At 49.6% G+C, this 12,113-nt stretch overlaps 1 protein-coding gene across 1 annotated transcript; it reads left to right on the top strand.

The window, feature by feature from the left end:
• Positions 1 to 354: 354 nt before the first annotated feature.
• On the top strand, positions 355 to 11,999 carry eloal (elongin A, like). The gene is made up of 11 exons (XM_056291484.1): positions 355 to 429; positions 2,408 to 2,464; positions 2,588 to 2,700; positions 2,810 to 3,776; positions 3,864 to 3,960; positions 4,055 to 4,222; positions 4,313 to 4,410; positions 7,478 to 7,658; positions 9,277 to 9,397; positions 11,356 to 11,462; positions 11,938 to 11,999. The coding sequence occupies exons 1-11, from the start codon at positions 355 to 357 to the stop codon at positions 11,997 to 11,999; spliced, it is 2,046 nt and encodes a 681-aa protein (XP_056147459.1).
• Positions 12,000 to 12,113: the final 114 nt, after the last annotated feature.

The raw sequence follows: 12,113 nt of genomic DNA, 5'->3' as shown, positions 1-12,113 counted from the left end.
GGAAACCCGGACGTGAGCGCCGTGCGTAACAGCGAGGCGCAGTCCCCGTGCCAACGCGGCGCGTTCTGCGCCGGAGGCTCCGACCCGGAACGTGCACGTGCACAATAATAAAACACATTTGCATATTTTCGCCGAACATTTTGTGAGGCACGATCGACAACTACACAAGCACACATACTGTGGCGGCAAACGTGCCACGACATGAGCTGACCACGTCTCTCTTTGCCCGGTTCCCATTCGCGGCCTCTCACGATAGGTCATCCGGGGGTTAACGAGGGCCACCTGTTAATTGGTTTTCTCGGCGCACGCGCGTGCCCAGACGTGCGGATTGACCGCGCGTCGACGGAGGTGACGATGGCCGGCTCCGACGTGTCGAAGAAAGTCGATAAACTCAAACGTCAACTGGCGGAGGCGGCGGAACCCACTAAGGTACCACTCGTTTCTTTATGCGGAGCCGCCCCGCGCGCACGGCCCGCCACGCGTTTTGCGCCACTTTGCTTAAACTAAAGACGGAAGTCGCCGTCTTATGGTTGGCAAACCTCTCCCGGCGTGCACCTGGCGCGAGATGACCACCAGGCTGGGGTCTCTTGGCTTCTTCCACACACACACGCAACAGGTTTTAGTCATTTTGATGGGCAAATATGACCGTGCGTAAATGTCCCCATGTTATGTGCCCATATAAATGGGGTCAGCCCCGTGTCCCCCCCCCCCTGTGGGTCAACTATCCAATAGGTCGGGTTGAGGTAAGCGTGGTGGGGGGAGGTTAAGTCAGGGTTAAGGGTAGGCTAGGATACGTTTAGGTACATTCACCGAGGCAGGGTTGAGGGAATTAGGGACACACTCCCACACAAGTGACGTGCGATAATTGGTGCCCCCCCCCACACACGCGCGCGTCATCAGGTGAGATGAGATCACCGCTTTCCGACTTGATCAGATTTTGTGTGGTTTGATGTGGAGAATGACGTCATCTTGATGGGGTTTTCTTCTTCTTCTTCTTCTTCTTCTTCTTCTTCTTCTTCTTCTTCTCGTTTTTGCACTTGTCTTACTAACCCTCGTGTTCCGTTTGGGTCAAAACGACCCGTTTGAGATTACAACCACCGACCACAAACGGTGTCAATATTGGTCAATATCGGCGATAGGTGAGACGAGGACAGGACGCGCTGGGTATTTTTAGATCAGTACTACAGCTGCGTCGCTGCGAAATCCAAGGGCGGGCTCGGTTCGATGGGACCGGTGACCAACACTTGCATTGCTAATTAGTGAACGGAACACGAGGATTAAGCCCCTTGACTTTGCGTGGGGAGGGGGAGGGTGGGTGGGGTGGAGTTGTTCGCTGTTGCAGCAATAGACGTGCCGCTGTCACTACACGGCCCCCAGCCTCATGATGGGGCGGGGGGTGGGTGCGGGGGTTTATAAATGGGTGGCGCTTTGGTGCCAAAATAGCTGCACGCGCAGTTGTTCCAACTTATGGCTGCTGTCCATCATCACGGGGGCGGCGGGGTCGCCCTGCCCGCCTGCCCGCCTGCCTGCCCGCCTGCTGGAGCAGGAGAGCGCCGCTCGGTAAAACGGAAGCATTGGCGAGTCCACAAGTGTTCAGGGGGCTTTAGGTCTCGATGCAAAACACTCTGAATGCTTTAACGTGGTCACCCCGATTCCCTTATGTAGGGGAGGCCCGCGAGGCCGTCGCCGGGCTCGTCCATTTATAGTTGATGGTGACAGTGAACGGAGCGCTGTCGAGTGGGCGTGTGGTGTTCCCCTACATAGCTGCCGCCCTGAGTGCGCGATCAGCAAGTGTCCGCTGGTCCAAAACAAGGATGGCCATATTTGGCGGGCCGAGGCTTCGTTCGCTTTTCAAAAAGCTTTTCTCACGTCTGTCCTCCGTGGCCCCTAACTGATCACCCCCTGCGAAGCTTGCCGAGCACGAGGACATGAGGGTTTCCTGAGATGTTTTTGTTCGTAAGTTGCAAATAATATACATTTTGTTGGACCTCCCCCCCCCTGAAAACCCCCCCCAATGATGATCAATGATACTACCAACACGGGGATCGCCGGTTTGAATCCCCGTGGGTGTGTGTCCTGGTCCCTGCGCTAGCGCCTCCTCTGGTCGGTCGGTCGGGGTGCCTGTTTTTGTGGGGGACGGGGGGATAGCGTGATCTCCCACGCGCTACGTCCCCCCCTGGTGAAACTCCTCACTGTCAGGTGAAAAGAAGCGGCTGGCGACTCCACATGTAGTGGAGGAGGACACGTGGTAGTCTGCAGCCCTCCCCGGATCGGCAGAGGGGGTGGAGCAGCGACTGGGACGGCTCGGAAGAGTGGGCTAATTGGCCAAGTACAATTGGGGAGAAAAAGGGGGGGGGAGGTCAGTGATGGGAGGAATTAATACAATTGTTTGTCTTATTTTCCCCAGATTCTGAAAATCTTGCAGAAGCTCAAGGATCTGGATATCACGTTAGACATTCTTGCCGTGAGACTTATTTATGATGCTTTTATGTACTAAACATAGTTCGAGTCAAACCTCATGAAGCTCAATCTTGCTTGATTTTGCAGAGGCCTAATAATGATCTGTTTTTGTGTAAATTCCGTCCAGGAGACCGGGATCGGCAAAAAGGTCAAATCTTTTCGAGAACACAAACACGCTGGCGAGTTCGCCAAATCCCTGGTTAGCTATTGGAAGAAATTAGTCCGTAAGGAAAAGAAGAGGTCAGTTGCATTTTACTTCTCATTTTATTGGATTATTTCACGATTTATTTTGATCAACTTTTCTGTGAGTTTGAAACTTGGCTGATCTTGAAACTGTACCTCCATGCAGCCATGCGGTAGATGGAGTTGCTTCACGGAATGTCCGGATGAAATCTAAAGCCCGCGCCCAAAGCTGTCCACAAAATGGGAGTTTGACAGTGCACACATCTAGTGACTGTTTAAAATCCAATGGCAAGACTATGGATACTTCGGGCAAGGCGCTCGCGACAAAGAAGATCGGAAAACATTCGTCAGAGAAGAAACGGTCGCGTGAGAGTCTGCATACAAAGAAAAGGCACGAGAGTCTGCATAAAAAGAAAAGACATGAAAAGAAAAGGCACGAGAGTCTGCACAAAAATGATCAAAGTCATGTGGAAAGGCGTAGGGTCTGCAAGAATGGGGATTTATTCCAAACTGAAAACCAAGGGCGGAGCGAGGACGGTTCAGTTGCTTCAATAAAAAACATTCAACATCACAGAAATCCAGAAGCTGACGCGGTGCTTTGGAACAAAAGTGTGAGGGACAGCCCTCGTGATTCAAGGCCCGTGTCCAGGGTGACATGTCAGAGCTATCCTGAGACAGGAAAACCTGCAGCCGGAAAAGAGCCAAACAAGAAAGTGCGGTCAAGTCAAAAATCAAAATGCGAGGAATCGTCCTCATCAGAAACCAACAGCAAGCATCTAAAGACGAAGAGGGGGCCGGTCGAAGAGCGGCCGGTGTGTCTCAAGCACAAATTGAAGTCTCGAAATGAGGAAGAGCCACACGGCAAGCGCAAAAAAGCCAAGACGAAGCATGAAGACAAACGAGGCAAAGACAAACTAGAGGAGCCGTCCATGTCTTTTGAGTCCTGCCTAAACTACGACCATGACGCACTGGAGAGGAAGGGTCGATCTGTGGCCAAGAAACCTTCCAAAAAAACCAGAACTCAAGAAAGAGCGCTAACAACACGGCACGGAGTGAAATCCACCAAGTTGCCCGTGGAGTCTGAAAATGTTATTGCCCCCAAACCAGCGCAGTCAAATAAGCCTTTCGAAGAGGTTGAGTATACACTTTGTTTTTATATCACAAATTTGAATGAATTTAACGCAAGCTGGTCCTGGTTAATGTTTCTTGTACTCCACAAGACTAAGAGGTCTGCAATGGACCTGGTCGGCGTTCCTTTGCCTGACTTTCTGCCAGAATGTGATAAGCCATCCAAACTGGACTATTTGGAGACGAAAGGTTTGTATATGCCAACTGTTTCTTCGCACACTGTGCTGCTACCTTTATATCTGATAAGAACCTTCATTTATTCTTGACACGGCTTGTCTTTCAGTAGAGAAGGTCGACGATTTCTGTGATGGGTCAGAGGAGATGCCTGTATTCACCGGTCAGCGATCGTACAGAAGGATGCAGGTCTACTCTGGTGCCAAAACCAACTCCCTTCCAACCATGCTGAGTTTGTACCAACAGTGTCTCCGGGCGATCCAAAACAACATGGACTGTGAGTAAAGAAAGCCAGGGAGCTCTCCAAAACCCCCTATGATGTCATTTCATTTTGTTGGCTGATGGTTCTCATTGGATCTCTTCACAGTGCTTAATAATACTGGAGGCGTGGCGTTCGAGATCCTCGAGCCAGTGCTGGAGACATGTACACCAAAGCAGCTTCTACATATCGAAGAATGCAACCCAGTGAGAACCTAATTTCATGAATTGATTGTATGTGAAAAGATAGATTCTTCATTCTCACACCTGAGGAAATGTGTGCCACAGCATGTACATATCAAAATACAAATTCATCACATCAGAATATAAATTCACCTTCACATATACTTGTATACAAAAATAGGTACTTTGATACAGTAAGACATGGGTACACCGATACTACCCTACATACTACATGTGCATGGCATTTAAGGAGACATGAGTACACAGATATAGACATGGACTATCGCTGGGGTACTGCATTCAAAGCCGCTATGGCAGAGGGGACAGCACTTCTGTCAAAGCAGACTCTTCTAGTATTTTCAATCAGTTGAGAGTGAAGGGAAAAAAATGGAGGGCGGTGCTTATAGTGAGGGCTTTGCATGTAAACAGGGCCTTGCTTTTAGGCCCAGTTTACACCTGGCATTAAAATGCGATCTCTTATTTAGGTGTGTTATCTGGAAAATGACATCTGATCACGGGGTGTTGCATTTACAGCTGGGTGAATGTGACAGAGAACTGGTAACAATGTGAGCCAGACCACCCAAGAATGTGGTCTGGCAGATCCAGTCACACTGATCACAATGCATTTAAACCTTACATTAATATACAGGTTTCCTTATCCAGATAAGACATCCAGACACAGATTGCATGTTAATGCCAGGTGTAAATGGGGCCTTAAGGTCTCATTTACACCTGCCTACCGTGGTGAAGAGTGCCCTCTTCACCACAACAGTCCAGTACAATGTCCACATTACTGTTGATGCTGCACCAACCCACTTGTCAATCTCCCACTCCATCCTACCCTCACTTGTGAACCAGACCCCGAGATACTTGAACTCCTTCACTTGAGGCAACATCTCATCCCCAACCCAGAGGGAGCAAGCCACCATTTTCCGGTAGAGAACCATGCCCTCAGACTTGGAGGTGCTGACTCCCATCCCGGCCATTTCACACTCAGCTGCAAACCGCCCCGGTGCACGCTGGAGGTCGCATTCTGATGAAGCCAACAAAACCACATCATATGCGAGGAACAGTGATGCAATTCTGAGGTTCCCAAAATGGACACACTCCTCACCTTGGCTGTGCCTTGAGATCCTGTTCATGAATATCACAAACAGAATCGGAGACAAGGGACAACCTTGGAGGAGTCCAACACCCACCAAAAACGTGTTTGACTTTGTGCCGAGAATGCGGACACAGCTCTCACTTTGGTTATACAAGGACCGGATGGCTTGTAGCAACTGCCCCGGTACCTCATACTTGCGCAGTATCCCCCACAGAGTGCCCCGGGGTACATGGTCATATGCCTTTTCCAAGTCCACAAAACACATGTAGACTGGCTGGTCAAACTCCCATGCCTCCCTCAGCGCTCCTGCAAGGGAAAAGAGTTGGTCCATTGTTCCACAGCCCAGAGGGAATCCGCATTGTTCCTCCTGGATCCGAGGTTTGACAATCGATCGGAGTCTCCTTTCCAGCAACCTAGAGTAGACTTTCCCAGGGAGGCTGAGCAATGTGATGCCCCGATAATTGGAGCACACCCTCCGGTCCCCTTTTTTAAATATGGGAACCACCACCCCAGTGTGTCACTCCACAGGTACTGTCCCTGACCTCCACACGACACTGAAGAGGCTTGTCAGCCAAGACACCCCGACAATGTCCAGAGCCTTCAGCATCTCAGGGCAAATCTCATCCACACCTGGCACCCTGCCACCAAGGAGCTTCTTAACTACCTCAGAATCCTCTTCCAGGGATATGGGTGGAGCTTCTCCCGAGTCTTCAGACTCTACCTCCTCCACCAAGGCTGTGTTAGCCGGGTTAAGGTACTCCTCAAAGTGTTATTTTCACTGCCTGACAACACCCCCAGTCCCGGTCAGCAGTTCCCTCCCCCAGCTGAACACAGCCTGAATCAGGCCCTGCTTCCTCTTCCCGAGTCGCCGGATGGTTTGCCAGAACTTCCTTGAGGCCAACCGAAAGTCCTCCTCTATAATCTTGCAAAACTCCTCCCACACCCGAGTGTTTGCTTCCGCGACCGCTTAAGCCACAGCCCTTCTGGCCTCCTGGTATCTGTCTGCTGCTTCAGGAGACCCCTGGGCCAACCAAGCCCGAAAGGCCTCCTCCTTCAGCCTGATGGCTTCCCTCACTGCTGGTGTCCACCAGTGGGTTCTTAGGTTGCAACCTCGACAGACACTGATGACCTTATGACCACAGCTCCTACCTGCTGCATCTGCAATAGAGGCTTTGAACATGGCCCGCTCGACTCATGTCCCCAGCCTCCCTCGGGATACACGAGAACTTCTTCCAGAGGTGGGAGTTGAAGACCTCACAGACGGGCCTCTGCCAGACATTCCCACTTCAACCTCACTACACGTTTGGGTTTGCAAGGTCTGTCCGGCAGCCTTCCCCACCATCTGATCCAACTCACCACCAGGTGGTGATCAGTTGACGGCTCTGCTCCTCTCTTTACCCGAGTGTCCAAAACATACGGCTGCAGGTCTGATGATACGACCACAAAGTCTATCGCTGATCTTCGGCCTAAGGTGTTCTGGTACCAAGTACACTTATGAACTACCTTATGTTCGAACATGGTGTTCGTTATGGCCAATCCATGACTTGCACGGAAGTCCAATAACACGGTTCTGATCGGGGAGGCCATTCCTCCCAATTGCGCCTCTCCAGGTTTCTCCATCACTGCCCCCGTGAGCGTTGAAGTCCTCCAGCAGAACTATAGAGTCCCCAGGCGGAACCCTATCCAGGACACCACCCAGAGACTTCAAAGGAGGCCAGATACTCCAAACTGCTATTTGGTGCATAAGTACACACAACAGTCAGAGCTGCCCCCCCCCCCCAGCGACTCGCAGTCATATGGAGGTGACCCTCTCATTCCCTGGGGAGAACTCCAACATGGCGGCGCTCAACCGGGGACTTGTGACGAAGTCACACCATAAATGTAGGCGCACAGAAATACATTTTGAAAGTTGATCGAAATAAAGAACAAATTATTGCATTTCTTTTTAGACGTGTATGTGATGGTGTTGCGATGGTGTGTCCATAGCTCTACGTTGGACAGACTGATCATCTATGGGCGAGACACTGTCAGAGGGACTTCAGGGAGTCCAAGCTTGAGGAGTACGAGTGTTGGAAGGAGATGTACATGCGGTTATTTGAGGAAAGGGAAGAAAAACTCAACAGAGTGACAAAGAGCATTGTCACAGCACATTCAAAGAAACACAAAGGTGTGTACCGTGCACTCAAAATACATCTTTTAACTGTTTTTTAAAAAAAAATCAATACAAAGCCAGCTCATGACGATGCCATTATGTTGTCAACAATGATAGCTAAAGCCTTTTGGAAACATGTTAATTGCATTGGCACGTTTCCATTTAATTGACATTAACATTTTGCTCCCTTTTTTCTACCTCTTGCAAACTTTGCCCCGCGCTTTTTAGCCACAAGTGATCATTTCGAGCTCATCATCATGTATAGATTTGGGGTTGTATTTGCAAACCCTAAAGATTCATGTCTACCTTATCTGATGGCCTTACTGAGTCAGTTGTAGTGATCTCCTTTGGGGACGTGCTGCACGAGTGAGCCGAGGGATGGCGAGCTCTGTCGTAGTGCAGCGCACCGTTTCCGATCGCGTGGCTTCTCGCAAACGAAACACTATAAGCTGTGACGAGGGCAGCGTCACATTTTAAACTCCGGAGTGCTTTTTCTAAACTGCTTACGCTTTGATTTCCGTTAATGGGAATACGCGTTTGTGTCGGTTGTCCGGGCCGTCCCTTAGTATTTGGCTGGGACGCTAGAACGACCGAGGCGGTCATTTTGACGGTTCTGGATTTTCAAACTGAATAAATTTGTGAAAAGAAAAGATGACGATGCAGACCTGCCGCTCCCCGAATGCTCCTAAAATTGCACATATTTGCTTTAAAATGAGTTTTAGATCAATTGCACAAAAAAGTTATGATAAGATCTACTTAAAACGACAGGGAGCGGTCAAAAGGACCGCGCGTAATTTGCGCATCATCGTGTGTGTCAGGTCACTATTCATGACGTGTGTTGGTCGCGTCATTTCCTTCGCGACGTTCATCGCTCTGCAGAACTAGCGGTCTCCAGTGCAGAGAAATAGTCTAAACTTCATTTTTGATTACTGCGAACATGTCTGGGTACAGACGCCGTTTCAGAAGCACCATGACTACCACCGAGGCGCTGCAGTATTTACAGGCGTTGGTACAGCGGCCCTTTTAAATCGTTTGAAAAATAGTATTAAAAGTTGTTAAAATGTTAATTTTGGGGTCAGTCGTTTCTTAACAGACATACTAACCTATGCAGTGCATTAATGTCTCAACTGGGTATTTATCTTGACAGAATATGGAGTTTAAAATCCCGAGGTCACTTCGACCGCCCGTGGTCATTTTGGGTATAGGAGTAAAATCCCGGTCGTTCTACTTAAGAAGGGTTTAAATGGCTGCTCCAGTGTGTTTGGGTTCCCAACAGGTAGAAAGAGAGGACTCATAAACGGCGCGATGCGGCCCAGCCATCTGTTCCCTGGCCGGGGGTCCATAATAAGAGGACGCACTAAATGCCCGATTAAATGTGAGACAGCCAGTCTCGCATGAACCATTAAAGATGCCATTACGAAAAAAATAGATTTTGTTGCTTTATTACTTTAAATAACTCAATCACTTGGTTTCACAGCTAAAATTTCAAGTAAATGATTAATCCAAGGCCTGAAGTACACACCACTGTGTAGGAATAGTTCAGCTCTACAGCTGATAGGATAGCAGTGCTGCACACTGATTATGCAGGTGTTGTGTTTAGGCCTCATGACGTCACATTGTGTTTGTTTCTTAGGTCGACAGCTGAAGATGACGTTTAGTCACACTGTTGCCAAGCCACCAAGAGATGTACGGATTCAGCAGGGGATACCCAGAACTGCCGGCGCCGCTCAGCAGCCTCATGAGTTCAGGTCCAGGTGAGCTCGGCATCCACTAACTACATGAAGATACCTGGTCTGGTCACCTGGCTGTGTGATCATTTTTGTTTTTTGTTTTCATTTCACTTTAGCTGACAACATTCACTGTACTCATTTTGCTTACGTAACCATGTTTTGCTTACTTTGATTAGCGGGTACATAAAAAATCTCCTCCTCACCCTTTTTCGGGTGGTGCGTGTCTTCTGCAAGAATGACCGCGGATGTGTAGACTCGCTAACGGGTCGGGACTGGTTAGCCCAGTCGCCGGTGGTGCGGGAGACCCGGGTTCGCATCCCGGCTGCCCCCTGAATTCGCTACATTGGTGCCAGAAGTGGGATGGTGAAACCGTGAGGCCATCGGAAGCACGTGCGCCCAGAGGCGTGAGGGAGCTGGGGTGCTGAAGCGCGGGGACACGCTTCCCGAAGGAGGGGGGGGGGGTAGTGTAGCGACCACAGATGTGTAGACTCGCTAGCCCGTTGGCTAACGGGTCGGACCCTTTAGGTGACCGGTTAGCGCAGTCACCCATGGTGCAGCTCGTGTCCCCGCTGCCCCTGAATTCGCCACTATATATATATATATATATATATATATATATATATATATATATATATATATATATATATATATATATAGCACCCTTTTTTGGATGGTGTGTGTCTCCCTCAAGCTCGGGTCCTCTACCAGAGGCCTGGGAGTTTGAGGGTTCTGTGCAGTATTTTAGCTGTTCCTAGGGCTGTACTCTTCTGGACAGAGACCTCAGATGTTGTTTCTGGAATCTGCTGCTGGAGCCACTCTCCCTGTTGGGGGGCCCCACACCCTAGTGCTCCTGTTACCACTACTACTACTGTGGATTTCACCTTCCACAGCAGATCTAGTTCTTCCCTCAGCCCGAGGTATTTCTCTAGCTTCTCATGTTCTTCCTTCCTGATGCTGCCGCCACTCGGGATTGCTACATCGGTCACCGCTGCTGTCTTCTGTTCCTCATCGGCCACCGCAGTGTCTGGTTTGTTAGCCAGCACCTGCTTGTCAGTCTAGAACTTGGAAGTCCCACAGGATCTTAGTTCTGCCATTCCCAACCAGCTTTACAGCAGCTGGGTTAGCCGAGTTGGTCAGAACATCAGCTTTCCATGCCGGAGATGACGGGTTCAAACCCCGGTTTGGACAAGTATCCAGTAAGAGTCCGTGGCTTAGACTCCCACTGCTATACAAAGCCAGCTACCTCAGAGATGAGCGAGAGTAACATGAGTAGAGTCACACCGGCACGGACACCACAAACACAGGAGTTGATTCTTTACCTTCATTTTACCTTTGGTGGAAAATCAACACCTATTCTCTAGCTTCATGTTTGCCCTCCTCTGGTCTCCATCTCTGGAGGAGCTTCTACCACAGCAGTGCAGGGGGGCCTCAGCCTGTCAGACGCTGATGTGATAATTGGGTAAATTGCCTTTCGGGCGACCTTAGCTGAGAAATGCAGTTGGAGCAGTGTGCTTGTCAGTTTAATTATGGTCCCCCGTAGTCTGCTGTAGAAAAATTACCTGTTGGTTTACCTGAGATGTTGCCTCTGGGGGGGATGGACACTGAGGTGTCATTGTCCCAGAAAGCTGAAAACACTGCAGCAAATGTCTCGAAGTGATCCCGTTGTCAGCAACTCCGGAGTCAGAAAATCAGAAAATCGCTTTTCGCGCCAAGCCTCATTACTGCATGTTGCCGTTCGCCACCCATGTACGGTTACGGCTCGAGTCTGTATATCAGTTTGAATTCCCCCCGCTGAAATCCGCTGCTGTTGTATTTGGCTGAATACACGTGGCACATCTGAAGACCCCCCGCTTTATGTCAGAGGGAGGCCTAAAAACTCTACTATAGAGTGTTTGGTATTGTGGGGGGCAGCCCGACATTTGAGACGCTGGAAGAAAAGCTGAAAATCTGCCAGTATTTACTCACACTGGGCTCCTCAACAGCGTCCAGGCTGCCGAAGGTAAAACGAGGCCTCCTTGTTCCGAGTCCCCCGTGCCCGGCATCCCCAGCCCGAGGACAGGCGGCACACAGGACCCCCGCAAAAGAACAAGTAAGCCGAGACGAAAGAGTATGGCAGCTTTTTACGAAGCACTTCCCGTTAATTAATGTCACACATTAATACCACATTTTCAAAAGACTTTTTTTTTTTGCAAATATATTTATTAGATTAATTTGTTTTTGCATTCAACGTAACGCAGCTTGTCATTGGGTAACCTCCGTTGCACAGTGTTGTGCGCGTGCCCCAGTACAGGAGTAAAACCTCTTGTGAATGGGGTAAATTATAGCGTCCATAGGTTTGTTGACATGGGAACTCGTGCGTCTGCCACAAGTAGTCAGACTGGTTCGCACAAATATCTGAAATGTTTAAGCCGAGGTCCGGGGCTCGCCATACCCTCGTCTTATGTCACTTCAGAGAGTTAACAACGCGGCCTTTAAAGTTACGCAAAAGGAAATATTGACCTGACACGTTTATTTTGTTGCATCCATTTACAAAATCCTCACCGTTGCACTTTCCCTTTTTGCAGGAGTTGCACCGATGATGGCCAAGTCCATAAAGGCGTTTAAGAAGCAGCTGGGACGCAGATAGAAGACCCCCCGGGGTTGTAGGGGTCTTGCCACATGTGTCAATGTGAGGAAATGGCACACTGTTCTTCACCATGTTTGAAACGTGTAAATAGGTCGTACATGTTAGATGACCCTG

Source organism: Lampris incognitus, chromosome 13, assembly GCF_029633865.1.
Source record: "Lampris incognitus isolate fLamInc1 chromosome 13, fLamInc1.hap2, whole genome shotgun sequence".
Taxonomy (NCBI): Eukaryota; Metazoa; Chordata; class Actinopteri; order Lampriformes; family Lampridae; genus Lampris; species Lampris incognitus.
This window is presented reverse-complemented; position numbering and strand designations above follow the sequence as displayed.